Source organism: Neoarius graeffei, chromosome 3, assembly GCF_027579695.1.
Source record: "Neoarius graeffei isolate fNeoGra1 chromosome 3, fNeoGra1.pri, whole genome shotgun sequence".
Lineage (NCBI taxonomy): Eukaryota > Metazoa > Chordata > Actinopteri > Siluriformes > Ariidae > Neoarius > Neoarius graeffei.
The window spans coordinates 78,914,747-78,942,402 of NC_083571.1; the positions used below are offsets into that span (position 1 = coordinate 78,914,747).

The 27,656-nt window shown below is 41.1% G+C and overlaps 1 protein-coding gene across 1 annotated transcript in view; it reads left to right on the forward strand.

Annotated features, from left to right (window-relative positions):
* The window catches only part of scfd2 (sec1 family domain containing 2), a 417,589-nt gene that overhangs the window by 363,627 nt on the left and 26,306 nt on the right, over nt 1-27,656 (forward strand). The window contains exon 7 of the mRNA XM_060917394.1: nt 24,471-24,605. Coding sequence (XP_060773377.1) covers nt 24,471-24,605 — 135 coding nt within the window. The remainder of the gene's footprint in view (nt 1-24,470; nt 24,606-27,656) is intronic.

Consider the following 27,656-nt stretch of genomic DNA (forward strand, 5'->3'; position numbering starts at 1 on the left):
ACAACTTTATTTTCTTTATTTGCTCTGCTTTTCAGCTTGGCGCGCGCACACAGACACACACACACAAGTGTTCTCATCGGGAGCTCTTCTCTCTCGTTACTCTCTCCCTCCATTTTTATCTTCTGTCTTGACTGCAAAACACACAAACAACATTAATCAACAACAGGTGTACTGACTTTGCCACTCACTTTTCTTGACCCCACCTTCCATTCACAAACTGATGCGTGGCCACGCCCCTGCTGCCACATACCCCCACCGCCTGACTCAGGCTGGGGAGCCGTCTGGCCTGCAGCCGACCACCCCCCCACCCCGACGGGACCACCACCATCTGCACCCCCAGCCTGTGGATTACCTCGAACTTAAATGCATGGAGGGCGAGATACCAACGGGTAATCCGTGCACTGGCATCCTTAATGCTGTGGAGCCACTGGAAGGGCGCATGGTCCAAACAGAGGGCGAAGGGGTGCCCCAGTAGGTAGTATCGGAGAGTGAGGACCGCCCACTTGATGGCCAGTCACTCGTTCTTGATGGTGCTGTACTTGCTGTCACGTATCGAGAGCTTGCAGCCGATGCACAGCATGGGACGGGGAAGACACAAACACAGAAGGGACAGACAGGAGGACACCACAGGTGCGGCGGGCCAGCTGGGGGGGGGGGTCTGGGATGAGAAGGGAAGAGAGAGAGAAAACACGACGTGTCCGCCTGCCACTGGAACCGCTGCCAGCTGGTCCTCAGCCAGCTCAATGGCTTGATCCACCGACACTGGGCGGTGACACTGGACCCACTCCACTGTTCCTTCCAGAAGCCACGCAACGAAATGCTCCAGTGTCACCAGGTCGATGATCCTCTTGGCGTCATGGTCGTCTGCCCTCAGCCACCGCCGGCAGGCATCCTAGAGCCGTTGGCCAAACGCAAACAGCCGGCTGACCTCCTCCAAAGTCAGCATCCGGAAGCACTGGTGATGATGTTCTGGGGACCAACCGACATGCTGCAGGGTGGCTTGCTTCAGGTTCTTATAGATGAGTCAGCTGTCAGTGGGGAGCTGCTGCGCGGCAAGCTGCATCTCCCCAGTCAGTGATGGTAGCAGGCGTGCCGCGTGCTGCTTGACCGGTCACCCCCATGTTTTGGCTGCTTGCTCAAAGAGCACGATGAAGGCTTCCAGATCATCGTGCGGCCCCATCTTGGTAAGGGTGATGTGGGGAGGGTCTGTTGTGATGGTGGTTGAGGACCCCGCCAACGTGAGCAGGTGCCGGAACGCATGGTGAGCTTTCTGCTGAGCCAGCATCAAGGCTTCAAACCGTTGTTCCTGCTCCTTCTGGAGGGCAATCAGTGCTTGGTGCTGGTTCTGTTGGGTGGTAGTGAGGGCATGGATCAAGTCCTTAAATGGGGAGGACTCCATTGCTGGTTCTCTTCAGTATCCTGGGTTTCGGCACCACTGTGGTGTTTCCCTGATGTGGGTGGAATACTGACTTGTGGCAGACAGGAGATGTTCACACACAACTTTATTGTCTTTACTTTGCTCTGCTTTTCAGCTTTACTTGGCGCGCGCGCACACACGCGCACACACAAGTGTTCTCATCAGGAGCGCTTCTCTCACGTTGCTCTCTCTCTCCTTTTCTACCTTCTGTCTTCACTGCAAAACCCACAAACAACATTAATGAACAACAGGTGTATTGACTTTGCCACTCGCTTTCCCTGACCCCGCCCTCCATCCACAAACCGGCGCTTGGCCACGCCCCTGCTGCCACACTGTTGTAAAAAAAAATGGACAGCGCATTATCTCTAAATAGTGAAGACATCACAGGTCTGGCATGCCTTCTATCTGGTTGCAATACAGTTCTTAGCCCCGCCCACCCCTGTGTTTTTCAATAACCATATAGCGTATTTTCCAGGTCATTTTTGTCATCTAAACCGTCTTCCCACGTACAATGTCTAATTCGAACAGTTAGTTTTCCTTATCCTGATATTTACACTTTTTTTTTTTGTCCCAGAAATTAATTTTTAAATTGTTATTCTACGATAAGAAGGTGTGGAAAGACTTGGGAATGAAGTGATTGACAGCTTTCCAGGAAAAGAGCTTTCCCGGCTGTAGCGAGCCAGCCAACACCACCACAGAAACACTGAGATGCTTAATAGGAAAAAGGCTAGTTTAATTGCGTGAGTTAAATCATGTTAGCGCATATAGCCACCATGACAGCAATATTATTTCAGTATTAACGAAATTCAGCCGGTCAGCTATCGAAATTTGCGCTAAAGCCTATTGTTCGTCAGTCAACACATGCACTACCAATAAGATTAGGGTGAATTTTCTTAGTAGGTGTCCCAAATAATGAGTTTTAACTCACCTAAATGGGGGTGAAGTCAGATTTTGTCTTGCATATCAAAAATATCTATCGTTTTCTTCTTTTCGTGTAGTGAGGCCTGGATACTGAACAGGTGTACTGAGATTAAGAGGTTCAAAACATAGTATGATATTAGTTTAACATGCAGAGAAACAGGATTGTACTTTACAGAATGAATCCTGTCCCCTTACACACACATTCTCTCGCTCTCTCTTTTGTTCAGGAACCAATTTCCCCCCAAACCACTGCAGCATAATGATTTCTGCAGGCAAATTTCTTGGCATCCTGATTAGTGGAAAAACCAAATAAAGTAGGTTTTCAATAAACTTTACATTATAACTTGGCATCATTAAGAAAAGCTCTGGTCTAGTTCATCTGAACTGACTTTTAATTTTTATAACATTAGGTTATAATGTTTATAGTTCAGTGCGGTTTCGAATGAGTTTTCCATATGGAATTTAATCTTGCATACGAGTGCTTGCACACAGATGCCTGTCCCTCATTAAGGCTAATCCATTGTTCCAGCCTCTCAACTTCTTTATGCTATGACATTATGTACTGTAGGTACAACATTTTACCTATTTATCTATATATTCAGTTTACACGTAATATTAACTTTACAAAAACTAAATATTCTTAACAGATAACAGGTTATTTTTCTCTTAAAGGATAGACACATGTTTTAGAAAGATGCATACGTTCTCTTAGATAGGTATCTTTATTACAGTAGAACATGAAGGTTTGATCAAATATTTGCAGCAATTGTGTACTAACTGTGCAATTGTTGTTGCAGTATTTTTATAACATTTTTATGACCACAGTTTTATTGCAGCAGTAAAACCTTACAGTTGAGCCCTGAGTGGTGTTAGAATTGGAAAAGTGTTCATAAACACATTGATTTTTTATCACATAATATCAAATTGGACACCTTTCCAAGACAGTTGGGATTACAAGACAATTGGGAGGCATAGTTATTCTGAGGCGCTCCGTTTTTGAGGTACCCTACTGTAGCAAACTTGGTTTAATGTTTCTCTCAGCTAAATAGCTAACTGTCATATCAGTGAACTGGCTACTCACTGTAGACCCCATGCTAGACCACCGACTCACTATAGAGCCCGTGCTAGACCAGCAACTCACTATACATCCCTTGCTAGTCCATTGACACACTATAGATCCCATGCTAGACCAGCAACTTATTACAGACCCCATGCTAGACCAGCAACTCACTCTCGATCCCATGCTAGACCACCGACTCACTATAGATCCCATGCTAAACCACTGACTCACTAGAGACCCCATGCTAGGCCACCGACTCACTATAGATCCCATGCTATACTACCGACTCACTATAGACCCTGTGCTAGACCAGCGACTCAGTATACATCCCTTGCTAGTCCATTGACTCACTATAGACCCCATGCTAGACCATCAAGTCACTACAGACCCCATGCTAGACCAGCAACTTGCTATAGACCCCATGCTAGACCAGCAACACACTGTAGACCCCATGCTAGACCAGCAACACACTGTAGACCCCATGCTACACCAGCAACTCACTGTAGACCCCATGCTACACCAGCAACTCACTGTAGACCCCATGCTACACCAGCAACTCACTGTAGACCCCATGCTACACCAGCAACTCACTGTAGACCCCATGCTACACCAGCAACTCACTGTAGACCCCATGCTAGACCAGCAATTTCCTATAGACCCCATGCTAGACAACCAACTCACTATAGACCCCATGCTCGACCACCGACTCATTATAGACCCCATCCTAGACCATTAACTCATTATAGACACCATGCTAGACCACTGACTCATCTTTGACCCCATGTTACACCACTGACTCGCTATTGACCCCATGCTAGACCACTACCTTGTTATAGACCCCATGCTAGACCACTGACTCACTATAGAATCCATTTTAGTCCACTAACTTGCTATAGACCCCATGCTAGACCACTGATTCACCATGAGAGGATGGCAAGCCATGAGGACCTTCTAGAGTTACACCTTTTGAATTTGTTAATTTAGCTGAGTAGCATTCCCTATCTTTTAGTGCTAATCCATAATGATAAGTGGATAATATTTTAGCTAATGTCAGTCTGATTTATAAATAAATTTCTTGATAGATTTTGCAGTCAGGTTCTAACTAAATAGCATCACTTTGTGGCTACTCATGTCTTTTTGCAACCAGGTTGTGCGTGCAACTTTTTTGTTTACAAACACCAAAGGGGACTATAGTGAATATAGAGTGACTTGACTCTTTATACCAATATTTAAAATACCTATATTATATAGCAAAAATGCCAAATGTGTCCAGTGCAAGATTGTAGTAGAGGTGCAACAAATATTAGTTGCAAACATATAGATCGCAATAACAGTATATTATATTGTGGATGTGGATGTTCAGTACTCAGATGTCTGCAAACTTTTGGCCATATAGTGTACACATGAGAAAATTATTGACACCCCTAATACTTGAAATAAATGCTAAGTTTACACTTAGTCCCCAGAAACTATATTGCCATGCCTTGTTTCCCTGTAGTATAAATACAAGGTTACAAATCAAGTAATATATTCACAATAATAATAATAAGCACAGTTAGGGCCATAATATGCTGAAAACAGTCAAAACATGGACGCATGAGCACACTGCTCTTCCCCAGAGTAAGGAGGATGACGAAGGAGGGGAAAAAAAAGATCACAAAGATCACAGTTTCACAAAGTTTAATAGATCTTTGTTGCTGTCAGATTTTCAACTGGTAAATGCCACATTCATAACAGCATTCTGAAGAAGCTCTTTCAAACAATATCTCGCAAAATGCAATGTGAACGTCACGAAGCATCATCAAAACAACAAATGATGTAGTTTTTGTGGTCAGATTAGACTAAAATCAAATCTTTTGCTCAGCATGTTTGGTGACAAAACTGATGCAGTCCAATAATATAAATTATTATACGTACGGGCCACTTTTTCCATGGAATAAAAACATGTATTCTATTCCCTTCTAGTGGGTTTATTGATGGCATGCAATATTGTCATCATATCGCTTATCCTCCATGTATTACGCCACTCTCCCAAATGGAGAATGAGCGTGTAATATTGTTATAATATTGCACATTGTCAGAACAACACGACGTCACACATTGGAGCCGATGTGAAGATCCAGTGACAAAACTTTTCTGCTGCGCATGTGCACAATCATTTCTTTGTTGGCCAGGAAAGCGAGAAGACGGGGTTAATTCAGTGCTCGGTTTAAGCACGAAATAAATAAACTGAAACTAAAGACGTGCTGAACACCCAAAAGGCTACCAAAATGTCATTCTATGTTCTTCACGCATATTTACAAGAGAAAAACGTACCAACGGTTATCGAAAAACTGGAAAAGAGACACGTTGGACATGTAAAACTTCCACGCTAGTAAGTGACTGACAGTTTGTACACAAACATGGCCGTGAGGTTTGCTTCATTAAAAGCGGAAGATTTAGAGAGAATTTTGAAAGAGAAAGACGCGCTGAACACCCGAAAGGCTACCAAAACATCACTGGATATTCTTCACGCATATTTACAAGAGAAAAACAGACCAACGGACATCAAAAAACTGGAAAAGAGAGCAATAGTGGAAATATTGTCAAAGTTCTACTTGGAGGTGAGGAAAAGTGACGGAGACTTTTACAAGTGGACTTCACTCGTGGACTTCACTCAGTAAAGCCCTTTTGTTTTGAATAACTGCAATGTAACAATTAACTACTAACAAAAAGTAACTTTGAACGTGAACTGTCAACCTGTACATAGCTTGTATATAAGTTGGGTGGTTGTTCAGGCTTTTTGGACTTGTACCATTTTTATTGTGAGAAGTTTGACTTTGTACATTGGATTGACAAAACATTGAATAAATTCGATCAGAATCAGCATTCAATATTGGTAAGTTACCCCCTCGTTCTTAACTTTTTGTAAAATCTATAATTGTTCCATTGAATGTGTATGCATTATAATAATAGTAATAATAATGGCTTTTTTGTGGTATGTCAGATATAGTGGTGGTTGAAAGTTTGTGAACCCGTTAGAATTTTCTATATTTCTGCATAAATATGACCTAAAACATCATCAGATTTTCACACAAGTCCTAAAAGTAGATAAAGAGAACCCAGTTAAACAAATGAGACAAAAATATTATACTTGGTCATTTATTTATTGAGGAAAATGATCCAATATTACATATGTGTGTGGTAAATGTATGTGAACATCTAGGATTAGCAGTAATTTTGGAGGTGTTTTCAATCAATGGGATGACAATCAGGTGTGAGTGGGCACCCTGTTTTATTTAATGAACAGGGATCTATCAAAGTCTGATCTTCACAACACGTTTGTGGAAGTGTATCATGGCCGGAATAAAGGAGATTTCTGAGGACCTCAGAAAAAGCGTTGTTGATGCTCATCAGGCTGGAAAAGGTTACAAAACCATCTCTAAAGAGTTTCGACTCCACCAATCCACAGTCACAGATTGTGTACAAATGGAGGAAATTCAAGACCATCGTTACCCTCCCCAGGAGTGGTCGACCAACAAAGATCACTCCAAGAGCAAGGCATGTAATAGTCAGCGAGGTCACAAAGGACCCCAGGGTAACTCTTAAGCAACTGAAGGCCTCTCTTACATTGGCTAATGTTAATGTTCATGAGTCCACCATCAGGAGAACACTGAACAACAATGGTGCGCATGGCAGGGTTGCAAGGAGAAAGCCACTGCTCTCCAAAAAGAACATTGCTGCTCGTCTGCAGTTTACTAAAGATCAGGTGGACAAGCCAGAAGGCTGTTGGAAAAATGTTTTGTGGATGGATGAGACCAAAATAGAACTTTTTGGTTTAAATGAGAAGTGTTATGTTTGGAGAAAGGAAAACACTGCATTCCAGCATAAGAACCTTATCCCATCTGTGAAACATGGTGGTGGTAGTAGTATTGTGGTTTGGGCCTGTTTTTCTGCATCTGGGCCAGGACCGCTTGCCATCATTGATGGAACAATGAATTCTGAATTATACCAGCGAATTCTAAAGGAAAATGTCAGGACATCTGTCCATGAACTGAATCTCAAGAGAAGATGGGTCATGCAGCAAGACAACTACCCTAAGCACACAAGTCGTTCTACCAAAGAATGGTTAAAGAAGAATAAAGTTAATGTTTTGGAATGGCCAAGTCAAAGTCCTGACCTTAATCCAATGGAAATGTTGTGGAAGGACCTGAAGCGAGCAGTTCATGTGAGGAAACCCACCAACATCCCAGAGTTGAAGCTGTTCTGTATGGAGGAATGGGCTAAAATTCCTCCAAGCCGGTGTGCAGGACTGATCAACAGTTACCGGAAACGTTTAGTTGCAGTTATTGCTGCACAAGGGGGTCACACCAGATACTGAAACTAAAGGTTCACATATTTTTGCCTCTCACAGATGTGTAATATTGGATCATTTTCCTCAATAAATAAATGACCAAGTGTAATATTTTTTGTCTCATTTGTTTAACTGGGTTCTCTTTATCTACTTTTAGGACTTGTGTGAAAATCTGATGCTGTTTTAGGACATATTTATGCAGAAATATAGAAAATTCTAAAAGGTACACAAACTTTCAAGCACCACTGTATATTCCATTCAGCTAGCATGATATTGAACTCGTCTTCAACTCATTCACTATCATGCTAGCTGAATGGAATATATCTGATTTACCACTCAACACCGGCCAATATTATTTAAATATGGATGCCTCTGCCAAGAGGTTCAGAATTCAGTGTAGATAGAGATGAACCAAACATACTTCATCAAAGTGATCAAAGAAACATGAACTCAGTGTTTTTAAATCACCGTCTCAGCATGTGGATTTGAAAACTATACAAAGTTCCTGTATATTTGAGCTCAAGATATGTGCAGCTGTTATTGTTTTTACGTATTAATTTTTGCTCATTAGCATAAAGGGTGCGAATAATTCTGAAGGACACTGTAACTGATATTTATGATCGCTTTCTCTGGATTTTACAGTGTGTACTGTGCTTTACAGAAGAATACACACTGATGAAAAGGCTAGGGTTTTTCAGTTGTTTTTTTTGAGTAGGAGTATTAGAGTAGGAGTGTCATGTTAACCTGGAAGGGCATGTTGTTTTTATTTCATTCTTAATCTGTACTGCATTAATATTAATAGAGTAGGTGTTGTAGGTGTTTGTGTAACGCTGCATGACATGACTAAGGGATGACCCACTGCAATATTATACAACATGTGGGTTTTCCACCGATGGTTCATTTGTTTTTATCGTCATTATTATTACTATTTTAGCGCTAATCGTTCCATTGTGAGTTGAGTGTGTAGGTGCTACACGTGTTAAATGGCAGTGCTGTTTTTGTTTTAGTGTCTGACGCACGATGAAAAGTGCAGGTTTAATAGTCATTAATCACTGGCTACAGTTTGAGCATTGATTGGATGCTTTTTCTGAATTTATGTAATAGGATTCCCGTCAATATTTAACCTGATATGGGTGGGTTTTTTTTATAGAGGGAGCGAGATTGTGTAATGAGGTATGGTTTATTTTCTACTTATCGTCATTATGATAGTTAGTCCATGCAGTCAGTGATGCCAGTAAACTCCATGTTTATAGCTTTTTATTCAGGATCAGCAGGACAAATGGTGTTTTTAGCATTGCTTTTATTCTCTTTCAAGTGAAGGGCTGCCAAAGTTGAAGAATTTCTTTTCGGTCCATGTTCAGTTCTTCATCCGATAACAATCAAACTGCGTTTATTTTCAACTACAGAAACCCTCTGGATTTCTTTGTTTTCTAAATATAAACTAAGAAATATTGTAGCAGGTAGATGCAAACTATATATATATATATATATATATATATATATATATATATATATATTATTTACCAGCTGGGAGGTCTGTATCGTGAAATACCGTGACCAAGGTCTTGAAAGTACTGAGCGAGGCCCTCTGGGCCGAGGTCAGTATTCAAGGCCGAGGTCACGGGATTTCACCATACAGACCGACCTTAAGCTGGTAAATAATATATTTATTTTTTTCTTTACCAAATTCTAACAGAAAACGAGAGCGCCCGAAAGGGAAAACCAAGCCGAGCCGCCATTTTGAATCCTCATTCACGGCTGTAATGCAAATGTCTTCCTCCTCGGTATACAAGTGCACTTCCATGGCAGGAAAACAACTACATTTTGCCGCCTATGTAGTTCCCTATTTATACAAATAGGAGTCATTCAGGATTCAGCCATGTTTTTGCTCGGCATTAGCAAGTTAGAGGTTTTTAGCTTTCTCCTTAAATGTTTTCTTTTATTTCTTCTTCCTCAGGGTAGTAAAACTCGCTTTCGCTGTGAACACTGTTGTTATCGCTATCCATGATGTAAAATTAATGCTATTCTCCTGAGAAATGCTGGCAAAAATTTATAAGATTTTGATAAAAATCTTATAAAAATGATAAACGTTGACAAAAATTGCTACTATGTTGTTTGTTGTGAACAAGCGAGCGAGTCGCCAGAGGTCCGTAACCGGGGTCCGTAACCGGGGTCCGTACCGTAGGATACAGACCCGCTCGCCAGCCAATCAGAGCGCAGGATTTGATGGAAACCGCACCGCGAAAAAAAATAATTAACAGTTATTCCACAAAATCAAGTCGTACATGAGCTGATAACCAACGAGGCGCGTAGCACCAAGTTGGCTATAAGCCATATACAAACAGATTGAGTGGAATAACTGTTTTATTCTATCCACATTCAGTAGATTTTGAGAAACAGAGCATTTTAGTTTTATTTTTTGCAAATTCATTAAATAAAAACTTTACACAGAACGTCCGACAAAATCATTTCCGCTTAGAATATAAACAAACCGGTGAAATGACATCAGCAATTTGTAAAAAAAAAAAAATGCAATAATAATAATTCTTAAAATTAAAAAAAGATATGTTCTTACCATCAAATACTTTTATTCCATATTTTGTTGCTTTTTCTGTTTTGTTTTCGAGCAGAGTTTTTATTTCATCCTCGGTTGGTTCAGCAACATGCGCCGCCATTCTGTTTTTCTCTACTCACCGTATATGAGCTGATATCCTAGTAGTAGAGTAGCCAATCAGAGCGTGTGATTGCTTATATCCAGTGAATGTGGATAAAATAAATAACAAAATACACTCCCCCTGTAAAGATCAGTAAAAATGGTTGTAAAAAAAAAAATCCACTTCTTGGTGAAGTTGCTTCATCTCTCACTTAAAAAAAAAAAAAAGAGAAAAGGTCAACCTTTAATTGAAATAAATTTATTCATGGAAAAACAAATCCCTCAAGAAATAATTATTTTCAACAAAAACACGTGCCACTATTATTGGCACCCCTGCATCTAATACTTTGTACAACCTCCCTTTGCCAGTAAAACAGCAGTGTGTCTACTCCTATAACACCCTATAAGGTTGGAGAGACAGAGCAGGGCATCTGAGACCATTCTTCTTTACACAATCTCTCCAGATCATCCAGGGTTCTCGGCCCTCTCTTGTGCTCTCTCCTCTTCAGCTCAGCCCACAGGTTTTCAATGGGGTTCAGGTCAGGGGACTGAGATGGCCATGGCAGAAGCTTGATTCTATGCTCAACAAACCATTTTTGTATTGATTTGGACATATGCTTCAGATCATTGTCCCACTGGAAGATCCAATGATGACCCAGTTTTAGTTTCCCGGTAGAGGCAGCCAGGTTTTGATTTAAAATGTCCTGGTATTTCATGGAGTCCATGATGCCATGTACACTAACAAGGTTTCCAGGGCCTGACACTGGTAGGGTACAAAATGGCTAGTTAAGATAAATTAAGCATATTTTTGCATGGCACAGTCATGATTTCTAGCTAGAAGGTCGACAGTGCTCATTTTATATTTTGCAGAATATGTCCCTAATCTAAACAGGACATGGGCAGTATTTCAGTCTGAAAGTTGAATGCTCCACATTCTGACGCAAGCAGACAGCATTGCTTTTCCTGTAAAAGAGGCGTCATGAAAATTTAATGTGAAATGCAAAACTTGATCTTGACTAAACCGAAAAACATATCCATTTGCTGTCACTTATTTATGAAACGTAGGGTTCTTGTGTTCATCAAATCAAAGTAGCGATTTACATTGACTGTAACAGCTATGATTTCCAGTACTATCTCCTGACTTGGATAAGCTGCAGCGATAAGCCCAGTCTTCTCATGGGAGTGCCATTAATCCCTTCAGTACCCTTGGACAAGTCACGTACGTCATGAAATCTTTTACCGCTGCGCCTTATGACGTACGCTACTCGTCATAAACACCCTCCTTTTATGTACCTTACATGGCACATTACTTTTACTTCACAGTGGCACATATGAATTACAGTCAATGCCTAAAACATTCTTCCGTCATAAGGCAAAGCGGTAAAAGATTTCATGACGTACGTGACACGTCCAAGGGTATTGAAGGGGTTAAAGCATTTGTTAAATATGTCAATTCAATTTATATAGTGCTTTTAACAATGGCACTTTCAGACTAGAACTTTTTCAGTTCTTAGAACTGTTATAGGAAGTTCTCCCTTTTTGCGTGTCCACACTGCAGGAACTGAGAATGATTGTAGCTCTTAGAACACCATTTTAAGGGACTTTTTTAGCTCCTACTTCAAGGTAGATACTCTTGCAGCAGAAGAGAAACCATGAGTGATGTAAGTGTACTGTGATTGGTCCAGATGATGGGTCAAACACATGCGCCAATGTAGGCCACGTTATGCAGCACCGGCAATGGGGGGAAAAACATGGACAAATGGACTGACAGTGAAGTCTGGGCTTCATTAAACCTTTCTGTAACAGAGGAAACAGCATTATTTTGATGTGTCTGAGTGAAATATAAAAATCTTAATTCAAGTAAATATTCTTCTCCATGGATTTGTTTGTTTTTTTTAGCTATCACATAAGAAAACCTGAAGACTATAAAATAATAATCCACATTAACATGTTAAGTAAACGTATTTTAATCAGTCATGGACTACATTCCACCACAAACGTTCTCTTTATAATGTGAAATAAAGTATTTACCATCAGCTCGTAACACTTCTTGGTCTCCCACATTCTACAGCGCAGTGGAATGATCCGTTTCCATAGAAACATTCATTCTAACACGTTAGTGAACAAGACATATTCATATATAAACAAACAACAAACTAGTCAAGTCAAGTTTATTTGTATAGCGCTTTTAACAATAAACATTGTCGCAAAGCAGCTTTACAGAATTTGAACGACTTAAAATATGAGCTAATTTTATCCCTAATCTATCCCCAATGAGCAAGCCTGTGGTGACGGTGGCAAGGAAAAACTCCCTCAGACGACATGAGGAAGAAACCTCGAGAGGAACCAGACTCAAAAGGGAACCCATCCTCATTTGGGCAACAACAGACAACATGACTATAACATTAACAGTCCTAACAAAATCAGCTTCGTTGATGCTATAAACCCCCCACCAACGGAAACCCAAGCGCAAAACCGTTCACGACAACCGCAGTCCCAAAGTGAGCAAGTCAACTGCAGTCCCCAGCCGCAAAAACACCACTGTAAGAGTCCAGAGCGTCCTCCAGGCACGACCCCCAGCTGTCCACATGGGGCCGTCCTCCACAGGAGCGATGCGATGAGACTCCAACCAGACACAGGGCACCAGGATGGACCAGGCAGGTCCGAGAAACAGAAGAGGTCAGCATCTCGATCCCAGGACTGACATGTAACTCAGAGGGACAGATTGGGGGGGGAGAAGAGAGAGAAAACACAGGTTGTTAGGTATGCCCAATGTCACTTGAATAAGTAGGAACAGTATACATATTGCACTGAGTACAAGCAGGGACTCTGGCAAAACTAACTATGACAGCATAACTAAAAGGGGTGAGCCAGAAGGTAACACAGGCATGAGGGAGCCCCGGGACATAAAGCAGCAGCCACTACACCGTCAACAAACTCGAGTGAGCAAGCGAGTGGGGACTGACAGCATCCATACATCCCAGTTTACCAAAACACTATGTCTGAGGACCCTCCAGAGCTACTCCTTTACCTCATAAACACCATTAACAAAAGGCTTGACTAAACAGATATGTTTTCAGCCTAGACTTAAACGCTGAGACTGTCTGATTCCCGAACACTACTTGAAAGGCTGTTCCATAACTGTGGGGCTTTGTAAGAAAAGGCTCTGCCCCCTGATGTAGCCTTCACTATATGAGGTACCAGCAGATAGCCTGCACCTTTTGATCTAAGTAGGCGTGGTGGGTCATAGAGGAGCAGAAGTTTACTCAGGTACTGTGGTGCGAGACCATTCAGTGCTTTAAAGGTCAATAGTAGTATTTTATAATCAATACGAAATTTGATTGGGAGCCAATGCAGTGTGGATAAGACAGGCATGATGTGATCATATTTTCTAGTTCTAGTAAGGACTCTTGCTGCTGCATTTTGAACTAACTGGAGCTTGTTTATGCACTTATTGGAACATCCAGACAGTAAGGCATTACAATAATCCAACCTGGAGGTAACGAAAGCATGAACTAGTTTTTCCGCGTCATGTAGTGACATTAAATTTCTTATCTTAGCAATATTTCTGAGATGAAAGAAAGCTATCCGGGTGAAGTTATCAATGTGAGTTTCGAATGAAAGACTGGGGTCAATAATCACTCCGAGGTGTTTTACTGCTGCACGCGAAGAAACAGAAAGGCCATCCAGAGTTACTGTGTAATCAGAAAACTTACTTCTAGCTGCATGTGGTCCTAGCACAAGTACTTCAGTCTTGTCAGAGTTAAGCAGAAGGAAGTTAATAAGCATCCAGTGTCTAATGTCCTTTACATATTCCTCAGTTCTATTAAGCTGGTGTCTCTCATCAGGTTTTGCAGAAACATACAACTGTGTGTCATCAGCATAACAGTGGAAACTAATACAATGTTTATGAATAATATCACCCAGAGGGAACATATATAAAGAAAAAAGCAGTGGACCCAAGACAGAACCTTGCGGAACACCAAACTTTACCTCAGTATGTCTAGAAATATCACCATTTATATCAACATACTGATAGCAATCAGTTAAATAAGAGCTGAGCCAGGAGAGGGCCATTCCCTCAACTCCCACAACATTTTCTAGTCTATCCAGAAGAATGGAATGATCAGTGGTATCAAATACTGCACGACGGTCAAGCAACACAAGCAGTGAGACACAGCCCTGATCAGACACCAACAGTAGGTCGTTTACTACTTTAACCAGTGCTGTCTCTGTGCTATGATGAGGTCTAAATCCTGACCGATACATTTCATGGATGTTATTCCTATGTAAATATGAGCATAACTGCTGTGCCAGAGCTTTTTCAAGGATCTTGGAGATAAAGTGGAGGTTTGATATTGGCCGATAATTGGACAGCTGACAGGGATCAAGGTCAGGTTTTTTAATCAGGGGTTTGATAACTGCTAGTTTAAAGGATTTGGGTACATAGCCAATTGTAAGAGAAGTTATTATTTTTAGAAGCGGTTCAATTACTTCAGGTATTATCTGTTTGAATAGACATGTAGGTCTATTCAAACAGATAATACCTGAAGTAATTGACGTCGCTGACTAGTGACGTCGCTATAGCAACCGTCAGCCAGCTTACATCACTTCAGCATTCCTACTAGTGGTATGAATGCAGACAGGAAAAAAAGACCTTGAAGGTCTGTAGTTCTGAATTTCACTGTGCTTGAAGTGTGCATGTGACCAAATAAAAAGGTTTCTTCTTCTCTTTTCTTCTTCTTCTCGGGCACGCTCCCCAGGAGCTACTTCCTCTCAGCAAGAACCATTTGGTCCAAAAGTGCCTATTGTCCCGAAGGAGCTTAACGGAAATCTGGATAGAAATTTTTAATTAATGTCTTCTGAGTAAGCCAGAAGCACCAGTGGCGAGCCAGACTCAAAAGGGAATGCGTCCTCATGTGATCGACACCGGATAGTGTGATGACAGATTTTCTTTATTAAATATAAAGAACCCATGTGCTGTCTTTCCTAAGTGTGATGCATGGTTTTATGTTTTTAGGCATTTACAGTGCTCAGCGTAAATGAGTCCACCCCGTTTGAAAAGTAACATTTTAAACAATATCTCAATGAACACAAACAATTTCCAAAATGTTGACAAGTTTAATATAACATCTGTTTAACTTATAACGTGAAAGTAAGGTTAATAATATAACTTAGATTACACATTTTTTCAGTTTTACTCAAATTAGGGTGGTGCAAAAATGAGTACACCCCACTGAAAGTCTCTGGAGCAAAGCTAAATTGTCGACTACAAATGTCTAATTTAACAAGAATACAATCAGAGGTGAGTCATTGCACAGGTGTCCAGCAGACAGTTGACTATAAAAGGGTGTTACTTAAAGAAAACCCCTCCCCATTTCATGCTGTCAGCAATGGTACCACATGGAAGAGAAATGACACAAGACCTGAGAAAGAAAATAATTTCTTTACACCACAAAGGTGAAGGCTAAAACTTTACTTATCAGTCAGAACACTGTAGCAAAAGTGGTACAAAAATTTAATAAAGATGGAACTGCAACCATCTCACAGAGACATCCAGGTCGTTCACGGGAGTTAACACCTCGACAGGAGCGTCTTCTGATGAGAAGCGTTGAAGAAAGTCGGCATGCAAGTTCACTGCAGTTATCTAAAGAAGTAGAAAGCCAAACTGGGGTGACTGTTTCCCGTGACACAATACGCCGTACACTGCAGAGGAATGGCATGCATGGATGCCATCCACGAAAGAAGCCCAGACACAAAAAAGCCCACCTAGAGTTTGCCAGGGCCCATGCTGACAAAGATGAAGACTACTGGGACTCTATACTCTGGAGTGATGAGACCAAGGTAAATGTTTTTGGAACCGAAGGCTTCAAAACTGTATGGCGTCGCAAAGGTGAGGAATACAAAGAAAAACGTGTGGTGCCTACAGTGAAACATGGTGGTGGCAGTGTCCTTATGTGGGGCTGCATGAGTGCTGCTGGTGTCGGGGAGCTGCATTTCATTGATGGCATCATGAATTCACAGATGTATTGCTCTATACTGAAAGAGAAGATGCTACCATCACTCCGTGCCCTTGGTCATCGTGCACTTTTCCAACATGACTAAACACACATCTAAGGCCACTGTTGGATTTCTGAAGAAGAACAGGGTGAAAGTGATTCAGTGGCCAAGTATGTCTCCTGATCTGAACCCAATCGAACACCTATGGGGAATTCTGAAGAGACAAGTTGAGCATCACTCTCCATCCAGCATCCAGTCACTAAAAGAGGTCATTGTTGAAGAATGGAAAAAGATTGGTGTTGCAAAATGTTGCCAACTTGTTCATTCCACGCCTAGAAGACTTGGTGCTGCCATTAAAAATCATGGAGGCCATACAAAGTACTAGATGTAGTAGTTTTTGTTGTGGGGTGTACTCAATTTTGCACCACCCTAATTTGAGTAAAACTGAAAAATGTGTAATCTAAGTTATGTTATTAACCTTACTTTCACGTTATAAGTTAAACAGATGTTATATTAAACTTGTCAACATTTTGGAAATTGTTTGTGTTCATTGAGATATTGTTTAAAATGTTACTTTTCAAACGGGGTGCACTCATTTATGCTGAGCGCTGTATATTGATTTGTATAAACAGGGCAGCCACGGCTTGAGGGTTAGAGAGGCAGCCTTGGGTTACCAAAGGGTTGCCAATTCGATTCCCGGGACCGGCAGGAAAATATGAGAGGAGTTGAGTGATTGAACAGAACTTTCCCCTCCCTCTGTATCATGGCTGAAATGCCGTTGAGCAAGGCACCGAACCCCAACTGCTCCCCGGGCGCTGTTAGCATGGCTGCCCACTGCTCTGGGTATGTGTGTGTGCTCATTGCTCACTTGTGTGTTCACTGCTTCAGATGGTTTCAATGCAGAGGAGGAATTTCCCTGTGCTCGAATGTGCACGTGACAAATAAAGGCTTTTTCTTCTTGTTAAATCAACTGTAAGCTGTAAATAAGTAAGAAGGTTACGTCTCACCTCGTGTCTTTGTGAAGAACTCTTCTCGTAATTATAGCTCGTGTTGAATTTGTACAACACGGTCCATAAGTCTGAGACCACATTGAAAATCCAGGGTTATTTTTTTTTAACTGGAAATAAACAAAAGGTTTTGAACTATAAAAAAGAAAGTTAACTTTCTGAATATCTTGAATATTCTCTCCTACCATGTTAACTACTTGGTACAAAAGGTCAGATTCTCCTTCGTCTCTTCTAATGAAGCACGTATTCAGACGATTTGGTCTGAAATGAATCAGAAAGTTTCGCTCCAACGTGCGGAGTCCGCTCGAGTACACACCGTCACTAAAGCAGAAAGGGGAACAAGCTATGAATACCAAGAAACTCTGGAGCTCACGTAAATACAGAGATTCTACTTTCCACTCAAGTTGTTATCAGTAATATAATTTGAAATGAAAATTGCGATATTAAATTAGAACCATGAAAATAGAAGCATTGTCTCTCCTGCTCTTAGACGTTTGGGTCCCATCGTTTGTTCAGATTTTTTGGCCAGCTGAGATACTTGGTGTCCCCAAAACACACGCACTAAAACGGAATGTATTTTCACATCGTGCGTGATGACCTCAAGGTCAGTACTGAGCTGTGCAGGTGTTATTTTTGTCTGCTGCTCCTCGGAGCTAAACCGGGTCTGCTTCTTGGAGCGCATCCGCATTCCTCCGTCATACACTCAGTACAGGAATCCTGCTTATTATTCTTACTTATTCCCATCTTTTACCACTTTAAACTGCGGCACTACTGTTGCAACCAGGTACGGCTCACAGGAAGCACACCAAAGTTTAAGCCTTCATCATTTTTATTATTCATTAATACTATAGCTTTTTAATGAACTAGCACAGCACTCCTCTATTTTCTGTTTTCTATTTTTCTATTTAGCGCTAATCGTTCCATTGTGAGTCGAGTGTGTAGGTGCTACGCGTGTTAAATGGCAGTGCTGTTTTTGTTTTAGTGTCTGACGCACGATGAAAAGTGCAGGTTTAATGGTCATTAATCACTGGCTGCAAGTTGAGCATTGATCGGATGCTTTTTCTGAATTTATATAATAGGATTCCCGTCAATATTTAACCTGATATTGGTGGTTTTTTTACACTGCAAAAAATGGCCTTTCAAAAATAAGAAATAAAAGATTAAAACAAAGCATATTTGCTTGAATCAGGTGAAAAAAAATCTGCCAATGGAACTAGTCAAATTTGACTTGGTAAGATTTCTTAAAGTAAGATGAAAAATCTAACCTGTTTTTAGATGAAATAATTCCAAAATAAGATTGGGGAACTTATTATGCGAGATCTGATTAACTCAAAATAATCAAAATAGTTCTTATAACAAGATCGTACTTCTTACATTTAGCCATTCAAGTCATTTTTATTTATTTCATTTTAAGGGTATTTCACTTAAATTCATGACAAAGTCTTAGCAGGAAAAACTGAATTTAAGATAAATATACTAGTAATATTAGCATTGTTAAATTCTACAACTAAGCATTGCTAGCTTAAAGCACTGATGACACGTTTTTGACATCTTTGGCGATGTTTTATAACATAAAAAGTAATTCCCGATGATCCATATATTAATTCACGAAGGCGCCTATTTTACAAGTTATGATAAAAAACGCGGCTATCTGGGCAAATTTGACGGGGCTGCAGCACCCAGGAGGAGGAGCTATATGACGTCAGTGAAAGAACCTTCCTCCTAACTTACCAGTTTGTTGTTGATGCGGCAGGTGTTCAGTTTATCATTATTAGTATTTTATTAGACATTATTTTATATATATATATATATATATATATATATATATATATATATATATATATATATATATATATATAGTTATTATGCCTTCGCGTTCTGTTGCCGGCTTTTGCTCCAAAACCCACAAGGATGGGGTAAGTTTATTCAAGTTTCCCAGAGATCCCGAGCTGCATGCGAAGTGGGTGAAGCAAGTCAGGCGCACTCGTGACAAGTGGGAGCCCTCACCAACATCCGTCCTGTGCTCTGAACACTTCGATTTGGATTGTTTTGACACCCTTCCCAGCTTAAAAGAATCTCTTGGGTGTTCAGTTCTGCACAAACGTGTGTTACTACCATCAGCAGTGCCTACACAGTGTTGCCAGATTGGGAGGTTTCCCGCCCAGTTGTGCGGTTTCAAGTGCATTTTGGTGGGTTTTGAACATATTTTGGGCTGGAAAACGTCAGCAGTATCTGTTGCCAGATACTGCTGAAGTTTTCCAGCCCAAAATATGTTCAAAACCCACCAAAATGCACTTGAAACCGCCCAACTGGGCGGGAAACCTCCCAATCTGGCAACACTGCCAGTATTCCGGAGGGGGTCTACTAGTAGCTATGCCGGATCCAAAGACAGTCCTCCTGTCAGAACATGTGTTGTGAAACGACATAAGATAAAGGTACGTAGAGCTATAGATTCTACATGATAATCATAAATGTAATCATAAAGTCGGCGTGATATCAGTCATGTATTTGCTTGTGAAAGCTTGCGGCTTTCATGTAACTGCTGCCTAGCAACGAGAGGCAAAGGGTAAAGAGGGTAGGCTATCATAGATTCTATTCGGAAGAGATCAACACAATTCTAGACTCCCAGAAGAGGAAGAGCTAGCACTAGAGAGTTCACCGGCGTTTTCATGCGCCATTTCCATTGAGTAGAACCAGAGTAGAACAGCCAGTGAACCGCAGCGTGTTCTTCCGCTGACGTCACAACATGGCCGCGAGCCACAGACCCAGTTTTCTTGCGCTGTGCAATTAAAAGTTGGATATTCGCGTAACAGCTTCTTTTCACGTAATTATAACAGAAATCTAACATGTTTGCCATGTTGTATAGTTTATTTAAGAAATTGCATAGAGTCATGTTCGTGTCATCAGGCCTTTAAAAGATTCTCCTTTTGTGACCTGTAATTAGTAAAATACTCTAGATATGAGACCAGAGACTATCTTGAATCAAGTTGGCGACACGTGTAGCATTGCAACAAGTTTATTTTTTTCCCATTTCAACATTCAAATGTTAAAACATCTCTTAAGATTCCACTTCCCCAGGACCTCAGGCACCAAAAACAAAAAGTCTACGCATTTTGACTTAAAGTGCTTACACAACGCCAAAGCAACAGTGCATTTTTGGGGCACTGACTATTCATGTGTACGAGGGGTTTACAAGATCAGGCACAAAAAATAACCAACCAAACAAAAAAAACCACTGATCTTAACTCACAGCATTCCAAAAAGACCTCACTAAAACGCCCTCCACTCACTCATAGCCTTTTTGAAGGCACTTGTCTGGTCTAGAGTATGTACAGCATCTAGAAGGAGCTCACTCTGAATGACTGAGAAAACAGTCGCAGTAAACTTAGGATCTGTAAGGTGGAGTTGAATTGTAATGAAAGATTCAAAGATTTCAGTAAAGTTCATTTATTCCCAAAACAAGCATACTTTGTTTTTTTCTTGAAACAAGATGAACCGCATTTGACAAATGTCCAAAATGTACTTACTTGTTTTAAAAAAAACATGTTTTATTTTCAAAGGTGCTCCAAATAAGACTTTTTCAAGACATTTTGTCTATACAAGATTTTCAAGATGGACTGTCTAAAAACTAGCCTTTCTAGCTAAATGAGGTTTTGCTTGTTGGGCAATTATGTCTTATAATAAGGGTGGCTAGATGTTTTGACTTGAAAATAGACAAATAAACTTCCTAAAATTTTTATTTTTTGCAGTGTATAGAGAGAGTGAGACTGTGTAATGAGGTATGGTTTATTTTCTACTTATCGTCATTATGACTACGTTCAGACTGCACCCTGAAACGACCCATATCCGATTTTTTTGCCCATATGCGACTTGTATCCGATTTGTTATCGACAATCTGAACGACACAGATCCGATTTTTTCACATGCGACCCAGGCCGCTTGGATACGTGGTCCTAATTCCGATGCATATCCGTTATTTTCACATGCGACTGCATTCTGACCGGACAGGTCGCATTCATGCGACCTACACGTCATCAACAAGAGACAAACGTCACTATTCTGCGTTGGCTAATCCCGCCTCTTTGGTGGAAAACAACATTTGTACAGTTTTCAGAATTTAAATAGACTTTTATAGAATTGATCAAGCTAATGGTGGATTTGGTAGGGACCTGGATGTTAAATCATCCTGTATTACAAGATTATAAGATTGTTCTGGAAATTTCCAGTAATTTGACACCTTCGGTCTCATTAGTCTGCTGCCCACATTAATCAGATTATTGTGTGAGTTCCGCCGCCGCCACAAAAACCACATCGCCAGTTCTCGCCTCATCTCCATGCTTTACTTGCAAACTTGAAGAGTGCGCTTTTTTTTAGTTTACGTATTACGTAGATGTGCTTATTACGTGTCGATTTGCGCATGCGGGACACTTTTGGGTCGTTTTCCGTTCATATTGGAGATCGCATACAAGTCTCATATAATTGGTAATGTGAACGGCCTAACAAAAAAATCAGATTTCACAACAAATCGGATATGGGTCGTTTCAGGTTGCAGTCTGAACGTAGTGTATGATAGTTAGTCCATGTAGTCAGTGATGCCAGGAAGCTCTGTGTTTACGGCTTTTTATTCAGGATCAGCAGGACAAATGGTGTTTTTAGCGTTGCTTTTATTCTGTCTCAAGTGAAGGGCTGCCAGAGTTGAAGATTTTCTTTTCAGTTTTCATGTTCAATTCTTCATCCGATAACGATCAAACTGCGTTTATTTTCTACCGCAGAAACCCTCTGGATTTCTGTGTTTTCCAAATATAAACTAAGAAATATTGTAGCAAGTAGATGCAAACTATTTAACAATTATTCCACAAAATCGAGTCGTACATGAGCTGATAACCAACGAGGCGCGTAGCACCAAGTCGGCTATAAGCCATATACGAACAGATTGAGTGGAATAACTGTTTTATTCTATCCACATTCACTAGATTTTGAGAAACAGAGCATTTTATTTTTATTTCTGGCAAATTCGATCAATAAAAACTTGATGCAAAACATCCGACAAAATCATTTCCGCTTAGAATATAAACAAACCGGCGAAATGACAGCAAACTACGTTTATTTTCTGCCACAGAAACCCTCTTGATTTCCAAATATAAGCTAAGAAATATTGTAGCAAGTAAATGCAAACTATTTAACAATATACACACCAACATATAATATACACTCCCCCTGTAAAGATCAGTAAAAAGGATTTAAAAAAAACACTTTTTGGTGAAGTCGCTTCATCTCACGCTGAAAAAATGAGAACTAGATAGAACTCGACGCCAACGGCGTCGATGGGGATGCCTCTGCCCGGTAAACTACACGCCTTATTAAGCTGGGATTTGGGGACGGACATTTGCCCTCACAGTAATCTTGACCTGGTGAAATTACTTGCATCAGCCTTGGAGATATTGTGTTCACAAGGTTTTCGGACAGACATTTGACCTCACAGTGACCTTGACCTTAGACCTTTTGATCTCAAAATCTAATCAGTTCATGTTTGTCCCAAAGCGCACAAATGGTGAAAGTTTGGTGAAATTGCTTTCATTAGCCTCTGAGATATCGCGTTCACAAGGTTTCAGGACGGACGGATGCACGCACGCACAGACGGACGCACGGACAGACGGACAACCCGAAAACATAATGCCTCCTGCACCTTACGGTGGCGGAGGCATAAAAATCCAACCTTTAATTGAAATAAGTTTATTCAGAGGAAAACAAATTCCTCATCAAGAAATAATTATTTTCAACAAAAACATGTTGCATTATTATTTACACCCCTGCATTTAATACTTTGTACAGCCTCCCTTTGCCAGTAAAACAGCACTGAGTCTCTCCTATAACGTTTTATAAGGTTGGAGATACAGAGCAGGGCACCTGAGACCATTCCTCTTTGCACAATCTCTCCAGATCATCCAGGGTCCGAGACCCTCTCGTGTGCGCTCTCCTCAGCCCACATGCTTAATTTCTATCTTAAACCTGCAGCACTGATTGTCAGTATTTTCTCCCTCTATACACGTTGTATAATCTAGGTGGGGTTTACATTAGACCGTATCAGCGGATCATCAGATTAACGTTTTTAAAACGATTAGTGTGCACACAGCAACGCCAATACACGGATACGCTCGGCTCCGCAGGCATCCTGCGCTCCAAATCACTCCGCCCTGAACAGCGAGTGCCCTCTGGAGGGTGCGCACTCCGGCCCTGCGCAGCTCACAGAGCGCACGAGTGAAGTGCACGAGCAGTGATTCGGGACTGAGCCGCTGTGTGTGTGATCCCAGCGCATATCAGGCATGCGCGTCACTTACCACTTGCAAGTGGAAGGATGGCAAGCCTAAAGACAATCATAACTACACAATGGGCAGTATTTGCATCAGTATTTGCAGTATTTTCATACTTTTATACTCTTTAATGAAAGGTGATACAAGGCGGAAGTCCGCGCCGTTTTTCAGCAGTCGCGTCACATGACCAACGGCAGCGAATCAGGAAGGTGGATGTCACAGTGATGTTGTCCAATGACGACGCCAGCTAGAGCTCAGCACAGCGTATCCGCGTATTCTCAATGTTTACACAGCACCGGACCAGACACGATCTGGATTGAATACGTGGACCCTGGCGGATTCCCGTTTCCAGGCGTTTTAATGTAAACGGACAGTGCATCCGCGAAGAAAACGAGACAGATACGGTCTAATGTAAACTTGGCCTCAGTTAGATTCTACGATATCCTCTCTTGAAAGTGTAATTCCTTCTTGATTAAGTTCTTCACCGAACGAGTATAGAGCTGGTTCACGTTCACTCACTCTCTATTTTGTTTTACTGATATAAACATACACATCTACATAATCTGCTCAAAGCACCGATGCCGTCTCTCCCACAGACAAATGTCCTGCCATGAATACTAATCCCAGAATCATCAAAGACTGGCCAATACTCTGAGGAGCTCATGTACCAGATTTAGAATAGTGTTTGACCTGTTTGTTGTTGTTCCTGGAAAAAAGGGCCCTTGAATGAATATCTGTGCACGTTAACGTTGTTTCTCGTCTGTGTAGGCGACGTATCGTCCATTCATAAAGCAGGTTCTGGAGGAAATCTTCAACCCAAGCCGACCAGAGTGCCCAGATATAGAGCATGCTTCTGGAGGACTTACCGACCTGCTAAAGACTGGTTTCAGCATGTTTATGAAGGTAAAGCACAAAGAAATCCTCCAACGTGATCATCTCCATAATTTTTGGCACCCTTCATAAGGATGAAGGGCCAAAAGTTATGGAAAAAATGTCTTTGTAGTTAACTAGAGAGAGAAATTTAAACTTTAACTGTGGTCCACTTATTCTGAGAAAATAAAAAAAACTAGCAATAATTTTTTTCTGAAAAAAAAAAGTTAACAAAACCGTGTGTTACAATTATCACCACCCCTACAATTGAGACTTTGTGCAACCTCACTTTGCCAATACAACAGATTTTTTTTTTTCTTATAATGATTGATGAGATTGGAGAACACGGAGTAAGGAGTTTGGGAGCACTCATCAAATACGTAACCTTTCCAGATCCCCCAAGGTCCGAGATCATCTCTTGCAGACTCGTCTTCAGCTCAGCTTACAAGTTATCAATGAAGTTTAGTTCAGGAGATGGGATGGCCATGTAAAAAGCTTGATTCTGTGGTCATTGAACCAATTGTGTATGGAGGTATGGTTTGGATTATTTTCCAGCCACAACCTGGTTGTAGAGATTATGTGCTTTTATGTATAATTATCCTTCCTTTTATTCCAAACCCACCTTCAAGGTTTGTTGCCCAAAAGCTGTATTTTTGTCTCATCTGACCATCGAAACCAGTTTCAGTAAAAGTTCCAGTACTGATAAAATACCATAATGAATTTGGACTCTGTGTCACCAGTGGAACTGAAAGTCATGGATGATTGCTTCAAGTTTCTAAATAGTCATGTGGACTTAAAACAAGAGTTGTCAGGAGATGACATATCCCCACGGCCCCCACGTGAAACCCCACTCCAAATTTTCCTAAGTTAAATTGGTTGCCGGGCGGCATGGTGGTGTAGTGGTTAGCACTGTCACCTCACAGCAAGAAGGTCCGGGTTCGAGCCCCGTGGCCGGCGAGGGCCTTTCTGTGCGGAGTTTGCATGTTCTCCCTGTGTCCGCGTGGGTTTCCTCCGGGTGCTCCGGTTTCCCCCACAGTCCAAAGACATGCAGGTTAGGTTAACTGGTGACTCTAAATTGACCGTAGGTGTGAATGTGAGTGTGAATGGTTGTCTGTGTCTATGTGTCAGCCCTGTGATGACCTGGCGACTTGTCCAGGGTGTACCCCGCCTTTCGCCCGTAGTCAGCTGGGATAGGCTCCAGCTTGCCTGCGACCCTGTAGAACAGGATAAAGCGGCTAGAGATAATGAGATGAGATGAGAAATTGGTTGCCATGGAAATACGGAAAAAATAAAAATCACATAAATCCAAAAATGTCAAAAGGCACCACTCCTCTAGCCACTTAAAGGGGAACTGCAGTCATTTTTAAACTTGCTTTATTTCTTAATTAACGTTATTCAATTACATTTTCAGTTTTAGTAACCTTATATCGTGACTCGTATTGGCAACTAATCGCAATTAAATATTATACTTACCGGCCTATTCGGTTTTTAGCCATGTTGAATTTAGTTCGTTTGGTCGACGGCAGGCGTCGCTTATCTGCGCGATCTTCACGAGACTTGTGCGAGACTTCGAAACGTGAAGTGTCAGCCAGGTGTCAGTGCCGCCATTTTGAAAACTGTTTTCCAAACGAAATATTGCACTAAAACGAGTTTAAATGACGATTACTGCCTACTTTTTTCAACCTTTCCTGATTGCTATCAAAACAAACAAAACTTCCGGCTTGATTACGTCAGCATTCGAAAGAGGGCGCGCGCGTCTTTTGACATCGTTGGCAGATGTCGGTCACTTTGATTTCCGCTGTACGTTTTACTTCCGTCTTACGACGTCTCGCACAGGTCTCAACGAATCTCGTTTACGGCCATCGCTCTGACATATGGACTGATATATTACAGAGCGTATTTCAAACACTCATAACTTGTTATAGCAGCGACAAAATAGCCGTCAGAAATGCATTCCGATATTTAATAAAATGAGAAATAGAATTTTGATGATTAAAAAAAAATTGCCTTCAGTTCTCCTATAACACAACTGTCAGGTTTCGTGAAAAAAAAATTCCTAATAGTTTTTGAGTTATGCTCCGGAAACTAAAATGCTTACAGACAGAGGACATTAGACATTTTCTAATTTTCTAAATTAGAAAATGTTTCATTTACATTTTGTCCATGCAAAGTTGTAGGGGTACCGATAATTATAGAATGTATGGGGTTTTCTTAAATATAGTGTTTTAATTGAATACATTTAGTTTTAACTAAGATAATTAACCAGGAACAAACAGAGAGAGAGAGAGAGGTTGCTTTAGTCTTGGTTTGCCAGTCTTCTTCATTCCCCATTTATGCCTCCCCCATCTCTCTCTCTCTCTCTCTCTCTCTCTCTCTCTCTCGTATGAAAGGGAGTCAACATGTTGCTGCAGATGCACATGTCCATGCTGTGTGTCCACCCCTGTTGTGTCATAACACATCCTCGCTCTCACATATGCTCGCGCTCATGCTTAAATCTGAACATTGAGGCTTGCTTTATTTATTTATACACACATCTGCTACCTTACTGAGTTGTATATGATGTCATAATCAGCAAGAGACAATAAAATAAAACTGACACACTTGCATTGCAATATAACTCTATTTCCCTCTCGATCCTGAGTTAATTTCCAGTGTAGCACATGATAAAGCAGCCCCTTTGGTCTCCGAGATCGCCTCATGATTAATCATACACTTGCCAGTCCACTCAGTTCATCACATGCTACCTCCATGTCCGCCCAGCCAGTCCTGCCCAGCAGGGGTGGCTAAGCACCACATGGCTCACTCATACAGAACATCTCCATGTGTGCACACAATGTGTGTAGGCTGTATTCAGTGTATTCTTGTGGTGTGAACAGGTTTGTCGCATTTAAAAACATATGAAGACCACACACCATCTCGCCCAGAGAAGGACAAATACAACCCCGATTCCAAAAAAGTTGGGACAAAGCACAAATTGTAAATAAAAACGGAATGCAATAATTTACAAATCTCAAAAACTGATATTGTATTCACAATAGAACATAGACAACATATCAAATGTCGAAAGTGAGATATTTTGAAATT